The sequence below is a fragment of the Oncorhynchus kisutch genome, linkage group LG27, assembly GCF_002021735.2.
Source record: "Oncorhynchus kisutch isolate 150728-3 linkage group LG27, Okis_V2, whole genome shotgun sequence".
In the NCBI taxonomy this organism is placed as follows: domain Eukaryota; kingdom Metazoa; phylum Chordata; class Actinopteri; order Salmoniformes; family Salmonidae; genus Oncorhynchus; species Oncorhynchus kisutch.
This window is the reverse complement of record NC_034200.2, coordinates 3,853,930-3,874,760: the sequence shown is the minus strand read 5'-3', so window position 1 is coordinate 3,874,760 and position 20,831 is coordinate 3,853,930. Positions and strand designations below refer to the sequence as shown.

At 44.5% G+C, this 20,831-nt stretch overlaps 1 protein-coding gene across 1 annotated transcript in view; it reads right to left on the bottom strand.

The window, feature by feature from the left end:
* The window catches only part of LOC109871464 (myomegalin), a 126,891-nt gene that overhangs the window by 83,580 nt on the left and 22,480 nt on the right, over positions 1–20,831 (bottom strand). The window contains exons 2-3 of the mRNA XM_031807362.1: positions 17,289–17,347; positions 14,562–14,629 (exon numbers count right to left, since the gene is read on the bottom strand). Of these exons, the coding sequence (XP_031663222.1) occupies positions 14,562–14,629; positions 17,289–17,347 (127 nt within the window). The remainder of the gene's footprint in view (positions 1–14,561; positions 14,630–17,288; positions 17,348–20,831) is intronic.

Genomic DNA, 20,831 nt, shown 5'->3' with positions numbered 1-20,831 from the left:
TCCCACACTCTGTCCACTATACTGTACCTTCCTATCCCACACTCTGTCCATTATAATGTACCTTGCTTTTCCCACTATACTGTAGCTTCCTATCCCACACTCTGTCCATTATACTGTACCTTCCTATGCCACACTCTGTCCACTATACTGTACCTTCCTATCCCACACTCTGTCCACTATACTGTACCTTCCTATCCCACACTCTGTCCACTATACTGTACCTTCCTATCCCACACTCTGTCCACTATACTGTACCTTCCTATCCCACACTCTGTCCACTATACTGTACCTTCCTATCCCACACTCTGTCCATTATACTGTACCTTCCTATCCCACACTCTGTCCATTATACTGTACCTTCCTATCCCACACTCTGTCCACTATACTGTACCTTCCTATCCCACACTCTGTCCACTATACTGTACCTTCCTATCCCACACTCTGTCCACTATACTGTACCTTCCTATCCCACACTCTGTCCATTATACTGTACCTTCCTATCCCACTATACTGTACCTTCCTATCCCACACTCTGTCCATTATACTGTACCTTCCTATCCCACACTCTGTCCACTATACTGTACCTTCCTATCCCACACTCTGTCCACTATACTGTACCTTCCTATCCCACACTCTGTCCACTATACTGTACCTTCCTATCCCACACTCTGTCCACTATACTGTACCTTCCTATCCCACACTCTGTCCACTATACTGTACCTTCCTATCCCACACTCTGTCCACTATACTGTACCTTCCTATCCCACACTCTGTCCATTATACTGTACCTTCCTATCCCACACTCTGTCCACTATACTGTACCTTCCTATCCCACACTCTGTCCACTATACTGTACCTTCCTATCCCACACTCTGTCCATTATACTGTACCTTCCTATCCCACACTCTGTCCACTATACTGTACCTTCCTATCCCACACTCTGTCCACTATACTGTACCTTCCTATCCCACACTCTGTCCACTATACTGTACCTTCCTATTCCCACTATACTGTACCTTCCTATCCCACACTCTGTCCACTATACTGTACCTTCCTATCCCACACTCTGTCCACTATACTGTACCTTCCTATCCCACACTCTGTCCACTATACTGTACCTTCATATCCCACACTCTGTCCACTATACTGTACCTTCCTATCCCACACTCTGTCCATTATACTGTACCTTCCTATCCCACACTCTGTCCACTATACTGTACCTTCCTATCCCACACTCTGTCCATTATACTGTACCTTCCTATCCCACACTCTGTCCACTATACTGTACCTTCCTATCCCACACTCTGTCCACTATACTGTACCTTCCTATCCCACACTCTGTCCACTATACTGTACCTTCCTATTCCCACTATACTGTACTGTCCTATCCCACCCACACTCTGTCCATTATACTGTACCTTCCTATCCCACACTCTGTCCACTATACTGTACCTTCCTATCCCACACTCTGTCCACTATACTGTACCTTCCTATCCCACACTCTGTCCACTATACTGTACCTTCCTATCCCACACTCTGTCCACTATACTGTACCTTCCTATCCCACACTCTGTCCATTATACTGTACCTTGCTTTTCCCACTATACTGTACCTTCCTATCCCACACTCTGTCCACTATACTGTACCTTCCTATCCCACACTCTGTCCACTATACTGTACCTTCCTATCCCACACTCTGTCCACTATACTGTACCTTCCTATCCCACACTCTGTCCACTATACTGTACCTTCCTATCCCACACTCTGTCCACTATACTGTACCTTCCTATCCCACACTCTGTCCATTATACTGTACCTTCCTATCCCACACTCTGTCCACTATACTGTACCTTCCTATCCCACACTCTGTCCACTATACTGTACCTTCCTATCCCACACTCTGTCCACTATACTGTACCTTGCTATCCCACACTCCCACTATACTGTACCTTCCTATCCCACACTCTGTCCACTATACTGTACCTTCCTATCCCACACTCTGTCCACTATACTGTACCTTCCTATCCCACACTCTGTCCACTATACTGTACCTTCCTATCCCACACTCTGTCCACTATACTGTACCTTCCTATCCCACACTCTGTCCACTATACTGTACCTTCCTATCCCACACTCTGTCCACTATACTGTACCTTCCTATCCCACACTCTGTCCACTATACTGTACCTTCCTATCCCACACTCTGTCCACTATACTGTACCTTCCTATCCCACACTCTGTCCACTATACTGTACCTTCCTATCCCACACTCTGTCCACTATACTGTACCTTCCTATCCCACACTCTGTCCATTATACTGTACCTTCCTATCCCACACTCTGTCCACTATACTGTACCTTCCTATCCCACACTCTGTCCACTATACTGTACCTTCCTATCCCACACTCTGTCCACTATACTGTACCTTCCTATCCCACACTCTGTCCACTATACTGTACCTTCCTATCCCACACTCTGTCCACTATACTGTACCTTCCTATCCCACACTCTGTCCACTATACTGTACCTTCCTATCCCACACTCTGTCCATTATACTGTACCTTGCTATTCTGTCCACTATACTGTACCTTCCTATCCCACACTCTGTCCATTATACTGTACCTTCCTATCCCACACTCTGTCCACTATACTGTACCTTCCTATCCCACACTCTGTCCACTATACTGTACCTTCCTATCCCACACTCTGTCCACTATACTGTACCTTCCTTTTCCCACTATACTGTACCTTCCTATCCCACACTCTGTCCACTATACTGTACCTTCCTATCCACACTCTGTCCACTATACTGTACCTTGCTTTTCCCACTCTACTGTACCTTCCTATCCCACACTCTGTCCACTATACTGTACCTTCCTATCCCACACTCTGTCCATTATACTGTACCTTCCTATCCCACACTCTGTCCACTATACTGTACCTTCCTATCCCACACTCTGTCCATTATACTGTACCTTCCTATCCCACACTCTGTCCACTATACTGTACCTTCCTATCCCACACTCTGTCCACTATACTGTACCTTCCTATCCAACACTCTGTCCACTATACTGTACCTTCTTTTCCCACTATACTGTACTTTCCTATCCCACACTCTGTCCACAATACTGTACCTTCCTATCCCACACTCTGTCCACTATACTGTACCTTCCTATCCCACACTCTGTCCACTATACTGTACCTTCCTATCCCACACTCTGTCCACTATACTGTACCTTCCTATCCCACACTCTGTCCACTATACTGTACCTTCCTATCCCACACTCTGTCCATTATAATGTACCTTGCTTTCCCACTATACTGTAGCTTCCTATCCCACACTCTGTCCATTATACTGTACCTTCCTATGCCACACTCTGTCCACTATACTGTACCTTCCTATCCCACACTCTGTCCACTATACTGTACCTTCCTATCCCACACTCTGTCCACTATACTGTACCTTCCTATCCCACACTCTGTCCACTATACTGTACCTTCCTATCCCACACTCTGTCCATTATAATGTACCTTGCTTTTCCCACTATACTGTAGCTTCCTATCCCACACTCTGTCCATTATACTGTACCTTCCTATCCCACACTCTGTCCACTATACTGTACCTTCCTATCCCACACTCTGTCCACTATACTGTACCTTCCTATCCCACACTCTGTCCACTATACTGTACCTTCCTATCCCACACTCTGTCCACTATACTGTACCTTCCTATCCCACACTCTGTCCACTATACTGTACCTTCCTATCCCACACTCTGTCCACTATACTGTACCTTCCTATCCCACACTCTGTCCACTATACTGTACCTTCCTATCCCACACTCTGTCCACTATACTGTACCTTCCTATCCCACACTCTGTCCACTATACTATACCTTCCTATCCCACACTCTTCCATTATACTGTACCTTCCTATCCCACACTCTGTCCATTATACTGTACCTTCCTATCCACACTCTGTCCACTATACTATACCTTCCTATCCCACACTCTGTCCATTATACTGTACCATCTATCCCACACTCTGTCCACTATACTGTACCTTCCCTATCCCACACTCTGTCCACTATACTATACCTTCCTTAATACCACACACTCTGTCCATTATAATGTACCTTCCTTGTCCCACTATACTGTACCTTCTTATCCCACACTCTGACCACTATACTGTACCTTCCTATCCAACACTCTGTCCACTATACTGTACCTTGCTTTTCCCACTATACTGTACCTTCTTATCCCACACTCTGCCCACTATACTGTACCTTCCTATCCCACACTCTGTCCATTATACTGTACCTTCCTATCCCACACTCTGTCCACTATACTGTACCTTCCTATCCCACAGTCTGTCCAGTTATACTGTATCGTTCCCTATCCCACACTCTGTTCCCACTATCGATCCTGTACCTTCCTATCCCACACTACGTTCACAATACTGTAACCTTTCCTATCCAACACTACTGTCCACTATACGTGTACCTTGCTTTTGACCACTGATACTGTACTTTCCTATCCACACTCTGGCCACAATACTGTACCTTCCTATCCCACACTCTGTCCACTATACTGTACCTTCTATCCCACACTCTGTCCACTATACTGTACCTTCCTATCCCACACTCTGTCCACTATACTGTACCTTCCTATCCCACACTCTGTCCACTATACTGTACCTTCCTTCCCACACTCTGTCCATTATAATGTACCTTGCTTTTCCCACTATACTGTAGCTTCCTATCCCACACTCTGTCCATTATACTGTACCTTCCTATGCCACACTCTGTCCACTATACTGTACCTTCCTATCCCACACTCTGTCCACTATACTGTACCTTCCTATCCCACACTCTGTCCACTATACTGTACCTCCTATCCCACACTCTGTCCACTATACTGTACCTTCCTATCCCACACTCTGTCCACTATACTGTACCTTCCTATCCCACACTCTGTCACTATACTGTACTTCCTATCCCACACTCTGTCCACTATACTGTACCTTCCTATCCCACACTCTGTCCACTATACTGTACCTTCCTATCCCACACTCTGTCCACTATACTGTACCTTCCTATCCCACACTCTGTCCATTATCCTGTACCTTCCTATCCCACACTCTGTCCATTATACTGTACCTTTCCTATCCCACACTCTGTCCACTATACTATACCTTCCTATCCCACACTCTGTCCATTATACTGTACCATCCTATCCCACACTCTGTCCACTATACTGTACCTTCCTATCCCCACCACTCTGTCCACTATGACTTACCTTCCTATTACCACCACTCTGTCACATTATTAATGTACCTTCCTTTTCCCACTATACTGTACACGTCTAATCCCACACTCTGACCACTTATAGTTACCTTCCTAATCCAAACACTCTGTCCACTATACTGTACAATTGCTTTTCCCACTATACTGTACCTTCCATCCCACACTCTGTCCACTATACTGCTACCTTCCCTATCCCACACTCTGTCACATTATCCTGTACCTTCTATCCCACAACTCTGTCCATTATACTGTACCTTCCTATCCCACACTCTGTCCACTATACTGTACCTTCCTATCCCACACTCTGTCCATTATACTGTACGTTCCTATCCCACACTCTGTCCACTATACTGTACCTTCCTATCCCACACTCTGTCCACTATACTGTACCTTCCTATCCCACACTCTGACCCACTATACTGTACCTTCCTATCCCACACTCTGCCCACTATACTGTACCTTTGTATCCCACACTCTGTCCATTATACTGTACCTTCCTATCCCACACTGTGTCCACTATACTGTACCTTCCTATCCCACACTCTGTCCACTATACTGTACCTTCCTATCCCACACTCTGTCCACTATACTGTACCTTCCTATCCCACACTCTGTCCACTATACTGTACCTTCCTATCCCACACTCTGTCCACTATACTGTACCATCCTATCCCACTCTCTGTCCACTATACTGTACCTTCCTATCCCACACTCTGTCCACTACACTGTACCTTCCTATCCCACACTCTGTCCATTATACTGTACCATCCTATCCCACACTCTGTCCACTATACTGTACCTTCCTATCCCACACTCTGTCCACTATACTGTACCTTCCTATCCCACACTCTGTCCATTATAATGTACCTTCCTTTTCCCACTATACTGTACCTTCTTATCCCACACTCTGACCACTATACTGTACCTTCCTATCCAACACTCTGTCCACTATACTGTACCTTGCTTTTCCCACTATACTGTACCTTCTTATCCCACACTCTGACCACTATACTGTACCTTCCTATCCCACACTCTGTCCATTATACTGTACCTTCCTATCCCCACACTCTGTCCACTTTACTGTACCTTCCTATCCCACACTCTGTCCATTATACTGTACGTTCCTATCCCACACCTCTGTCCACTATACTGTACCTTCCTATCCCACACTCTGTCCACTATACTGTACCTTCCTATCCCACACTCTGTCCACTATACTGTACCTTCATATCCCACACTCTGTCCACTATATTGTACCTTCCTATCCCACACTCTGTCCACTATACTGTACCTTCCTATCCCACACTCTGTCCACTATACTGTACCTTCCTATCCCACACTCTGTCCACTATACTGTACCTTCCTATCCCACACTCTGTCCACTATACTGTACCTTCCTATCCCACACTCTGTCCACTATACTATACCTTCCTATCCCACACTCTGTCCATTATACTGTACCTTCCTATCCCACACTCTGTCCATTATACTGTACCTTCCTATCCCACACTCTGTCCACTATACTATACCTTCCTATCCCACACTCTGTCCATTATACTGTACCATCCTATCCCACACTCTGTCCACTATACTGTACCTTCCTATCCCCACACTCTGTCCACTATACTATACCTTCCTATACCACACTCTGTCCATTATAATGTACCTTCCTTTTCCCACTATACTGTACCTTCTTATCCCCACACTCTGACCACTATACTGTACCTTCCTATCCAACACTCTGTCCACTATACTGTACCTTGCTTTTCCCACTATACTGTACCTTCTTATCCCACACTCTGCCCACTATACTGTACCTTCCTATCCCACACTCTGTCCATTATACTGTACCTTCCTATCCCACACTCTGTCCACTATACTGTACCTTCCTATCCCACAGTCTGTCCATTATACTGTACGTTCCTATCCCACACTCTGTCCACTATACTGTACCTTCCTATCCCACACTCTGTCCACTATACTGTACCTTCCTATCCAACACTCTGTCCACTATACTGTACCTTGCTTTTCCCACTATACTGTACTTTCCTATCCCACACTCTGGCCACAATACTGTACCTTCCTATCCCACACTCTGTCCACTATACTGTACCTTCCTATCCCACACTCTGTCCACTATACTGTACCTTCCTATCCCACACTCTGTCCACTATACTGTACCTTCCTATCCCACACTCTGTCCACTATACTGTACCTTCCTATCCCACACTCTGTCCATTATAATGTACCTTGCTTTTCCCACTATACTGTAGCTTCCTATCCCACACTCTGTCCATTATACTGTACCTTCCTATGCCACACTCTGTCCACTATACTGTACCTTCCTATCCCACACTCTGTCCACTATACTGTACCTTCCTATCCCACACTCTGTCCACTATACTGTACCTTCCTATCCCACACTCTGTCCACTATACTGTACCTTCCTATCCCACACTCTGTCCACTATACTGTACCTTCCTATCCCACACTCTGTCCACTATACTGTACCTTCCTATCCCACACTCTGTCCACTATACTGTACCTTCCTATCCCACACTCTGTCCACTATACTGTACCTTCCTATCCCACACTCTGTCCACTATACTGTACCTTCCTATCCCACACTCTGTCCATTATCCTGTACCTTCCTATCCCACACTCTGTCCATTATACTGTACCTTCCTATCCCACACTCTGTCCACTATACTATACCTTCCTATCCCACACTCTGTCCATTATACTGTACCATCCTATCCCACACTCTGTCCACTATACTGTACCTTCCTATCCCACACTCTGTCCACTATACTATACCTTCCTATACCACACTCTGTCCATTATAATGTACCTTCCTTTTCCCACTATACTGTACCTTCTTATCCCACACTCTGACCACTATACTGTACCTTCCTATCCAACACTCTGTCCACTATACTGTACCTTGCTTTTCCCACTATACTGCACCTTCCTATCCCACACTCTGTCCACTATACTGTACCTTCCTATCCCACACTCTGTCCATTATCCTGTACCTTCCTATCCCACACTCTGTCCATTATACTGTACCTTCCTATCCCACACTCTGTCCACTATACTATACCTTCCTATCCCACACTCTGTCCATTATACTGTACCATCCTATCCCACACTCTGTCCACTATACTGTACCTTCCTATCCCACACTCTGTCCACTATACTATACCTTCCTATACCACACTCTGTCCATTATAATGTACCTTCCTTTTCCCACTATACTGTACCTTCTTATCCCACACTCTGACCACTATACTGTACCTTCCTATCCAACACTCTGTCCACTATACTGTACCTTGCTTTTCCCACTATACTGTACCTTCTTATCCCACACTCTGCCCACTATACTGTACCTTCCTATCCCACACTCTGTCCATTATACTGTACCTTCCTATCCCACACTCTGTCCACTATACTGTACCTTCCTATCCCACACTCTGTCCATTATACTGTACGTTCCTATCCCACACTCTGTCCACTATACTGTACCTTCCTATCCCACACTCTGTCCACTATACTGTACCTTCCTATCCCACACTCTGACCACTATACTGTACCTTCCTATCCCACACTCTGCCCACTATACTGTACCTTTGTATCCCACACTCTGTCCATTATACTGTACCTTCCTATCCCACACTGTGTCCACTATACTGTACCTTCCTATCCCACACTCTGTCCACTATACTGTACCTTCCTATCCCACACTCTGTCCACTATACTGTACCTTCCTATCCCACACTCTGTCCACTATACTGTACCTTCCTATCCCACACTCTGTCCACTATACTGTACCATCCTATCCCACTCTCTGTCCACTATACTGTACCTTCCTATCCCACACTCTGTCCACTACACTGTACCTTCCTATCCCACACTCTGTCCATTATACTGTACCATCCTATCCCACACTCTGTCCACTATACTGTACCTTCCTATCCCACACTCTGTCCACTATACTGTACCTTCCTATCCCACACTCTGTCCATTATAATGTACCTTCCTTTTCCCACTATACTGTACCTTCTTATCCCACACTCTGACCACTATACTGTACCTTCCTATCCAACACTCTGTCCACTATACTGTACCTTGCTTTTCCCACTATACTGTACCTTCTTATCCCACACTCTGACCACTATACTGTACCTTCCTATCCCACACTCTGTCCATTATACTGTACCTTCCTATCCCACACTCTGTCCACTTTACTGTACCTTCCTATCCCACACTCTGTCCATTATACTGTACGTTCCTATCCCACACTCTGTCCACTATACTGTACCTTCCTATCCCACACTCTGTCCACTATACTGTACCTTCCTATCCCACACTCTGTCCACTATACTGTACCTTCATATCCCACACTCTGTCCACTATATTGTACCTTCCTATCCCACACTCTGTCCACTATACCGTACCTTCATATCCCACACTCTGTCCACTATACTGTACCTTCCTATCCCACACACTGTCCATTATACTGTACCTTCCTATCCCACACTCTGTCCACTATACTGTACCTTCCTATCCCACACTCTGTCTATTATACTGTACCTTCCTATCCCACACTCTGTCCACTATACTGTACCTTGCTTTTCCCACTATACTGTACCTTCCTATCCCACACTCTGTCCATTATACTGTACCTTCCTATCCCACACTCTGTCCACTATACTGTACCTTGCTTTTCCCACTATACTGTACTTTCCTATCCCACACTCTGGCCACAATACTGTACCTTCCTATCCCACACTCTGTCCACTATACTGTACCTTCCTATCCCACACTCTGTCCACTATACTGTACCTTCCTATCCCACACTCTGTCCACTATACTGTACCTTCCTATCCCACACTCTGTCCACTATACTGTACCTTCCTATCCCACACTCTGTCCATTATAATGTACCTTGCTTTTCCCACTATACTGTAGCTTCCTATCCCACACTCTGTCCATTATACTGTACCTTCCTATGCCACACTCTGTCCACTATACTGTACCTTCCTATCCCACACTCTGTCCACTATACTGTACCTTCCTATCCCACACTCTGTCCACTATACTGTACCTTCCTATCCCACACTCTGTCCACTATACTGTACCTTCCTATCCCACACTCTGTCCATTATACTGTACCTTCCTATCCCACACTCTGTCCATTATACTGTACCTTCCTATCCCACACTCTGTCCACTATACTATACCTTCCTATCCCACACTCTGTCCATTATACTGTACCATCCTATCCCACACTCTGTCCACTATACTGTACCTTCCTATCCCACACTCTGTCCACTATACTATACCTTCCTATCCCACACTATGTCCATTATAATGTACCTTCCTTTTCCCACTATACTCTACCTTCTTATCCCACACTCTGACCACTATACTGTACCTTCCTATCCAACACTCTGTCCACTATACTGTACCTTGCTTTTCCCACTATACTGTACCTTCTTATCCCACACTCTGACCACTATACTGTACCTTCCTATCCCACACTCTGTCCATTATACTGTACCTTCCTATCCCACACTCTGTCCACTATACTGTACCTTCCTATCCCACACTCTGTCCATTATACTGTACGTTCCTATCCCACACTCTGTCCACTATACTGTACCTTCCTATCCCACACTCTGTCCACTATACTGTACCTTCCTATCCCACACTCTGACCACTATACTGTACCTTCCTATCCCACACTCTGTCCACTATACTGTACCTTCCTATCCCACACTCTGACCACTATACTGTACCTTCCTATCCCACACTCTGACCACTATATTGTACCATCCTATCCCACACTCTGTCCACTATACTGTACCTTCCTATCCCACACTCTGTCCATTATACTGTACGTTCCTATCCCACACTCTGTCCACTATACTGTACCTTCCTATCCCACACTCTGTCCACTATACTGTACCTTCCTATCCCACACTCTGACCACTATACTGTACCTTCCTATCCCACACTCTGTCCACTATACTGTACCTTCCTATCCCACACTCTGACCACTATACTGTACCTTCCTATCCCACACTCTGACCACTATATTGTACCATCCTATCCCACACTCTGTCCACTATACTGTACCTTTTTATCCCACACTCTGTCCATTATACTGTACCTTCCTATCCCACACTGTGTCCACTATACTGTACCTTCCTATCCCACACTCTGTCCACTATACTGTACCTTCCTATCCCACACTCTGTCCACTATACTGTACCTTCCTATCCCACACTCTGTCCACTATACTGTACCTTCCTATCCCACACTCTGTCCATTATGCTGTACCATCCTATCCCACACTCTGTCCACTATACTGTACCTTCCTATCCCACACTCTGTCCATTATACTGTACCATCCTATCCCACACTCTGTCCACTATACTGTACCTTCCTATCCCACACTCTGTCCACTATACTGTACCTTCCAATCCCACACTCTGTCCACTATACTGTACCTTCCTATCCCACACTCTGTCCACTATACTGTACCTTCCTATCCCACACTCTGTCCATTATACTGTACCTTCCTATCCCACACTCTGTCCACTATACTGTACCTTCCTATCCCACACTCTGTCCACTATACCGTACCTTCATATCCCACACTCTGTCCACTCTACTGTACCATAATTACTACATGATTATGTGTGTGTATGTGTGTGTGTGCGCGAGCATGCTTATATGTACACTGCATGCCTGTGTGTGAATTTACGTCGGCGCCCATGAAAGATGGTTGCTTTGGGCCGCGACCCTCTTTTAGAGTGGAACCTCTGCTTTCGTGAGAAGCTGGCTGTTCATCCCATTTGACCAGAGAGCAGCAAAGCCTCCAGAATAGCATTAAATGAGGAGAATCTACATTCTATGAACTTAATGGTTTGTGCATGACTCCCACTAGTAAGATATTTTGATTTGGATGTGTTTGAACCATGGACTGTTTATAAAGTGATTTGAGATTGACGAGAGAAAAGAGTTGGGGAGGGGGAGAGGTCGGGAGGTAGAGGAAGAGGAAGAGTGACGTGTGGAATAGAGTGAGGGACAGAATGTGGGGGGGTGGAATGAGAGATAAAGTAGATCAGATGGAGAATAGTGAGAAAGAAAGAACGGTGTGACTAGCAGACAAACCGGTTTTCATATCACATAGTGTGGCATCAAATCAAAAGGTTTTTTTGAAAAATGTGTTTGGCATGAATTCAGGGTCCAGAAATAGTCTTCTTTGTGACTTTGAGCCAGATTATAAGCTCTATAACTGGGACAAGCTTTAGCCCGAGGCATGCTGTGGGGAAGAAGCTGTTTTGGGTATGTTCCATCCCTCAGACAGTTTCCCCAGTGCTTTAGCCCGAGGCATGCTGTGGGGAAGAAGCTGTGTTGGGTATGTTCCATCCCTCAGACAGTTTCCCCAGTGCTTTAGCCCGAGGCATGCTGTGGGGAAGAAGCTGTGTTGGGTATGTTCCATCCCTCAGACAGTTTCCCCAGTGCTTTAGCCCGAGGCATGCTGTGGGGAAGAAGCTGTGTTGGGTATGTTCCATCCCTCAGACAGTTTCCCCAGAACAAAGTGCTTTAGCCCGAGGCATGCTGTGGGGAAGAAGCTGTGTTGGGTATGTTCCATCCCTCAGACAGTTTCCCCAGAACAAAGTGCTTTAGCCCGAGGCATGCTGTGGGGAAGAAGCTGTGTTGGGTATGTTCCATCCCTCAGACAGTTTCCCCAGTGCTTTAGCCCGAGGCATGCTGTGGGGAAGAAGCTGTGTTGGGTATGTTCCATCCCTCAGACAGTTTCCCCAGTGCTTTAGCCCGAGGCATGCTGTGGGGAAGAAGCTGTGTTGGGTATGTTCCATCCCTCAGACAGTTTCCCCAGAACAAAGTGCTTTAGCCCGAGGCATGCTGTGGGGAAGAAGCTGTGTTGGGTATGTTCCATCCCTCAGACAGTTTCCCCAGAACAAAGTGCTTTAGCCCGAGGCATGCTGTGGGGAAGAAGCTGTGTTGGGTATGTTCCATCCCTCAGACAGTTTCCCCAGTGCTTTAGCCCGAGGCATGCTGTGGGGAAGAAGCTGTGTTGGGTATGTTCCATCCCTCAGACAGTTTCCCCAGTGCTTTAGCCCGAGGCATGCTGTGGGGAAGAAGCTGTGTTGGGTATGTTCCATCCCTCAGACAGTTTCCCCAGTGCTTTAGCCCGAGGCATGCTGTGGGGAAGAAGCTGTGTTGGGTATGTTCCATCCCTCAGACAGTTTCCCCAGTGCTTTAGCCCGAGGCATGCTGTGGGGAAGAAGCTGTGTTGGGTATGTTCCATCCCTCAGACAGTTTCCCCAGTGCTTTAGCCCGAGGCATGCTGTGGGGAAGAAGCTGTGTTGGGTATGTTCCATCCCTCAGACAGTTTCCCCAGTGCTTTAGCCCGAGGCATGCTGTGGGGAAGAAGCTGTGTTGGGTATGTTCCATCCCTCAGACAGTTTCCCCAGTGCTTTAGCCCGAGGCATGCTGTGGGGAAGAAGCTGTGTTGGGTATGTTCCATCCCTCAGACAGTTTCCCCAGTGCTTTAGCCCGAGGCATGCTGTGGGGAAGAAGCTGTGTTGGGTATGTTCCATCCCTCAGACAGTTTCCCCAGTGCTTTAGCCCGAGGCATGCTGTGGGGAAGAAGCTGTGTTGGGTATGTTCCATCCCTCAGACAGTTTCCCCAGTGCTTTAGCCCGAGGCATGCTGTGGGGAAGAAGCTGTGTTGGGTATGTTCCATCCCTCAGACAGTTTCCCCAGTGCTTTAGCCCGAGGCATGCTGTGGGGAAGAAGCTGTGTTGGGTATGTTCCATCCCTCAGACAGTTTCCCCAGAACAAAGTGCTTTAGCCAGGAATCTGAACAGCAAGAAAGACTTTCCAACATTACATGTACACGATCGGAATGGCCGACCTGCCCAGGAAAAGGTTTTTCCTGGTGAGGTCACGTGGTTCGGAAGAACGCAGGGTCTTCTTAGTTATCGTTTTTATTCTCTCCAGATTTTTGTTGTGTTGTTTTCGTAGACTGAATAATTGACTTTAACATCCAGGCTCTTGCAACAGCAGCTGGCCTACTTGATCTGCTCCTCACAGATTTCAGTCTGCTTCATTACAGTACATTTTGGGCCCACAAGATGGAGACAACAAGTTAACACAGTGAGGATACAAAGGTTTTGAGCATTGAATTATGGCCCAAAAGAGAAAGAGGAGAGCTCACCTGTTCAAACTCTCTCAGAGTGTGAGGTTGGAGAGGAGGAGAGTTGTCTGTTTCATCACTACGTACATCTGCATCGAGAGAACATCAGAACCATTTGAAACATCTTTAGCACATGATTACAGTTATTGCATAGACAGGTACAATTGTTATTGCACTTCAGTCACATTCTTCCTACTTTATAATGACTGCAACTGGTTCAAGTTTCACGTTTTAATGTCCCATGCACACGTACAGTGAAATGTCTTTCTAGCAAACTCAAGATCCAACAATGTAATAATCAATAAATATGTAATACCAGAAAACACACATGAGAAATAAGAAGAAATATGAACACAATAAGTGTAAGTAAGTAAGAAAGCTATATACAGGGTCAGTTCCAGTACCATATTTACAATGTACAGGGATACTGGAGTGATGGAGGTCGATATGTATAGGGGTAAGGTGACTATATACAGGGTCAGTTCCAGTACCATATTTACAATGTACAGGGATACTGGAGTGATGGAGGTCGATATGTATAGGGGTAAGGTGACTATATACAGGGTCAGTTCCAGTACCATATTTACAATGTACAGGGATACTGGAGTGATGGAGGTCGATATGTATAGGGGTAAGGTGACTATATACAGGGTCAGTTCCAGTACCATATTTACAATGTACAGGGATACTGGAGTGATGGAGGTCGATATGTATAGGGGTAAGGTGACTATATACAGGGTCAGTTCCAGTACCATATTTACAATGTACAGGGATACTGGAGTGATGGAGGTCGATATGTATAGGGGTAAGGTGACTATATACAGGGTCAGTTCCAGTACCATATTTACAATGTACAGGGATACTGGAGTGATGGAGGTCGATATGTATAGGGGTAAGGTGACTATATACAGGGTCAGTTCCAGTACCATATTTACAATGTACAGGGATACTGGAGTGATGGAGGTCGATATGTATAGGGTTAAGGTGACTATATACAGGGTCAGTTCCAGTACCATATTTACAATGTACAGGGATACTGGAGTGATGGAGGTCGATATGTATAGGGGTAAGGTGACTATATACAGGGTCAGTTCCAGTACCATATTTACAATGTACAGGGATACTGGAGTGATGGAGGTCGATATGTATAGGGGTAAGGTGACTATATACAGGGTCAGTTCCAGTACCATATTTACAATGTACAGGGATACTGGAGTGATGGAGGTCGATATGTATAGGGGTAAGGTGACTATATACAGGGTCAGTTCCAGTACCATATTTACAATGTACAGGGATACTGGAGTGATGGAGGTCGATATGTATAGGGGTAAGGTGACTATATACAGGGTCAGTTCCAGTACCATATTTACAATGTACAGGGATACTGGAGTGATGGAGGTCGATATGTATAGGGGTAAGGTGACTATATACAGGGTCAGTTCCAGTACCATATTTACAATGTACAGGGATACTGGAGTGATGGAGGTCGATATGTATAGGGGTAAGGTGACTATATACAGGGTCACTACCATATTTACAATGTACAGGGATACTGGAGTGATGGAGGTAGATATGTATAGGGGTAAGGAGACAGGGATACTGTAGTGATGGAGGTAGATATGTATAGGGGTAAGGTGACTATATACAGGGTCAGTACCATATTTACAATGTACAGGGATACTGGAGTGATGGAGGTAGATATGTATAGGGGTAAGGTGACTATATACAGGGTCACTACCATATTTACAATGTACAGGGATACTGTAGTGATGGAGGTAGATATGTATAGGGGTAAGGTGACTATATACAGGGTCAGTACCATATTTACAATGTACAGGGATACTGGAGTGATGGAGGTAGATATGTATAGGGGTAAGGTGACTATATACAGGGTCAGTACCATATTTACAATGTACAGGGATACTGGAGTGATGGAGGTAGATATGTATAGGGGTAAGGTGACTATATACAGGGTCACTACCATATTTACAATGTACAGGGATACTGGAGTGATCGAGGTCGATATGTATAGGGGTAAGGAGACAGGGATACTGGAGTGATGGAGGTAGATATGTATAGGGGGAAGGAGACAGGGATACTGGAGTGATGGAGGTAGATATGTATAGGGGTTAAGGTGACTATATACAGGGTCACTACCATATTTACAATGTACAGGGATACTGGAGTGATGGAGGTAGATATGTATAGGGGTAAGGAGACAGGGATACTGTAGTGATGGAGGTAGATATGTATAGGGGTAAGGTGACTATATACAGGGTCACTACCATATTTACAATGTACAGGGATACTGTAGTGATGGAGGTAGATATGTATAGGGGTAAGGTGACTAGGTGACTAGGCAAGGATGTAAGGTGTAAAGTGAACAGAGTAGCAGTATGTGTGTAGAGGCAGTATAAATGTACGTGCGTATTATGTATGATGCTTATTGTGTGAGTGAACAGATGATGAAGTGAGTGTGCGTGTTTGAGTGTGTAGGGCCCTGTGAGTGTGCATAAAGAGGTCAATAAAGATACAAGGATAACGCAGATAGTCAGTGTAGCTATTTATCAGTCTTATTGCTTGGGGATAGAAGCTGTTCAAGAGCTTGTTGGTGTCAGATTTGATGCACCGGTATTGCCTGCCGTGCGGAAGCAGAGAATAGTCTATGGCTTGGCTGGTTGGAGTACTTAACGTTTTTCCTGGGTCAAAGCTTTGGGAGAATCAGGAAGTCAAAATAAAAGGGGTTACCTGTCATGTGACCTGTGCTCCTGGATGAGGACTCCTCAGAGTGGGACACGGTGAGAAGCCTACACACACAAACACACACATTTAACTAGAGTGGCTCTGTGGTCAATATTCCTTTACAGAAATAGATCATTTTTAGCATACTACATACATACATTATAAAATGGAACAAGACGGATAGGCAAAGAAATGAAGAGGCTCCCCTTTATTACAACAGTACACCATTAACACATCTATGGGAGAGTGGTGGAGTCACACAGTGGGGGAGAGATTCGGGGGGGGCGGAGGGTAAAGGATGAGGGTGTGGGAGGTTAGGGGTAGGGTGGCAGACACATGGGGTCAGAGTTGAATCCTATCAGGAGGTCTCACGGTCACAACACTGCTGCATCCAGCCACTCCCCAAAAAAGACCACCACACAGCTGCTGCTTTCAGTGTGTCATACACACACACACACACACTGGCCACCATCCCATTGTGATGCGGGAAGGGGGGGTGATATCAATGGCTGTAAACCTCAATAAAGATGAAGGGGTGAACTAATTAAAGACAAAAGTCACAGCCCCACTGGGTGTTAAAGCTGCTAACTTTTAAATGAGGGATATCCTGTCCTTATTAGCCAAAGCCAAGAGGGACTGAACCAAACAGACACAGAGTAAAGGAGAACAATACATTGCTTATCACCTCTTCAGTTCTATATTTGACTAAGTCTATCTCTAAAATCGTATATTTTTTATGCGGTACCTAACTTTTTCTGATATTAATACCATAGCATTGTTGCCTTTATATTATTTTTTTATTTATCCTATATTTAACTAGGCAAGTCAGTTAAGAACACATTTTTATTTACAATGACAGCCTACCAAAAGTCCAAAGGCCTCCTGCGGGGACGGGGGCTGGGATAAAATAAAAAAAAATCTATCTATCTAAATGTATAGCTGAAAGATTAATTTGCCATTTGGGTCATTTCAAAGTGATAAAAATGAAGATTTTACGAATTGTCAGCTTTATTTACACATTTACAAGTCAGATTTATCCAGGTAATTATGAGGCATAGTCCAATTGATCATTTCTCCCCCACAAGTTCTATCTGTTCCCATGATCCATCCACGACTACAGCTGTCACGCCCTGGTGTCACGCCCTGGCCATAGAGGGGTTTTTATTCTCTATTTTGGTTAGGCCAGGGTGTGACTAGGGTGGGCATTCTAGTTTCTATATTTCTATGCAGCTGTCTATCGTTGTCTCTGATCGGGGACCATATATAAGTTGTTATTTTTCGTTTGGGTCTCGTGGGTAGTTGTTTTCTGTTTCGTGTCTGCACCTGACAGCAACACATCAACAATACATATATCTAGCTATATCCATCTCCTTACAAACGAGACTTCTAAATTAAAGTTGAGTGATACAGAATAACAGCGTAATTTAGCTGGCAAATACATGTCATAACGGTGAATAATATTTGAGCCTGGCTGTCAGTCCATCTGTCTGTGACAGCTGATGATGCGCAGGAGCTCAGATCTTTGAAACACTGGCGGGTGTGTTGTCAAAAAGTTGCTTTGTTATTGCTAGTTTAGAGTTTCTTCATGAAAAATGGAATTGTGGGTGATTTTCACTCATCAAGGGATTAAGAATATTTTCTTGCTTTGTTGCACCATAATTTAGACTCCTCTACAAGACCAGTGCATGCTGGACACTATGGATAATAATCACGAAAGCCAGCTCTGTCTTCTGGTAAGTGAAGCAAAGCATTGCTTGCAAATGTGCATAGCCTACCGGTGGGTGATAAGCCTATAGCCACGGGAAGTAGGGATGCCCCTGAGAAATCAGCATTTTAAATAAAATAAACTGTGTTTTAGTATTTGTTTCACAAAAGTAGTGCACTGGGCCGACTTTTCCAGGCAAGTGTCTGCACTGCAAGAGATCAAGCAGATAACGGCACTGTCGTTGGACAGCAGTAGGCTGCCTTTATAGTTGTATTTGTCTATGCAAATGAGAATGACATTTTACTACTGTTCATAGCTCACTCAACTAGTAAATCATCATTTTACAATACGTTAGAGTAGCCTACATGCTTGTAGCCTACAAGCAAAGGAGATCACCAGCTTCTGATACTGACTGATCAAAGGGCCTAGCTGCCGCTTGAGGACTCTGATCACATTATAACGCATTGCCTGGGTTCGTTTACATTTATGTCTTGCCTGGGTTTGTTTACATTTATGTCTTGCCTGGGTTTGTTTTGTCGCCCGGCAGTTTGACATTGCATAAATATAAATGACGTAAATGAGACATACTGTGTCTGGCTTTAACCATAACCACAACCCTTACCTTAACTATTTTCAAATGTCAACTTCAATGTGGTATGGAAGTCCCAAGGATCCCGGATGGCAAGAACAATTATTATTAAAAATATATATATAGATATTTTAAATTATGTATTATAATAATAATTTATTATTATGAACAATACAAATACAAAAACAGAAATATACAAACAAGAGTACATAAACCTAACATATCTATTACATATCTAGATACATTTTCAATGTTTCATGGTACGTTCCTTTTTTGTTTTTACACTTACGGATCATTTGAAACAAATATTTCAATTCTATCTTAAATAATGTGAAGAGGGGTTTGTTCTCCACCCACTCCATTTTATGGAGAAAGAATCTGCCATGAAAAATAAACACATGAAAGTTAAATCAGGGTCCATATCATTTGGTTCAAAATAAAACCTATTATCAGTCTCTCAGATTAACATGAATAGTCATTTCAAATAAAATCTTCTGACATAAGAACAGTCTCAAAATAAATGATCAAGAGTTTCTGGGTCACAACCACAAAATACACATTTGTTATCAATAGCTATTTTAAATCTGTATATAATTAAGTCTTTACAGGGTAGATTCTATGAATGAGTTTGTATGATACTTCTTTCACCTTATTAGATACAATATTGTTCCAGTTCACTTGTCCTAGGGCTGAATTCCAGTACATTTTAGCAGAGGAAATAGTAACACATTGACATAGTTTCCTTATATACATGTTATTACATTTATAGTTTAAAATGTACATTCCTTCTAGTTGTATTGAGGCTACAAAATCCTCAACAGTTGCACTTGGAGTATTGTTATATTCTCCTAAAAGAAGAATAACACCTTTAGGGACAGCTCTAACAGCACCTTTAGGGACAGCTCTAACAGCACCTTTAGGGACAGCTCTAACAGCACCTTTAGGGACAGCTCTAACAGCACCTTTAGGGACAGCTCTAACAGCACCTTTAGGGACAGCTCTAACAGCACCTTTAGGGACAGCTCTAACAGCACCTTTAGGGACAGCACCTTTAGGGACAGCTCTAACATCACCTTTAGGGACAGCACCTTTAGGGACAGCTCTAACAGCACCTTTAGAGACAGCTCTAACAGCACCTTTAGGGACAGCTCTAACAGCACCTTTAGGGACAGCTCTAACGGCACCTTTAGGGACAGCTCTAACAGCACCTTTAGGGACAGCTCTAACAACACCTTTAGGGACAGCTCTAACAGCA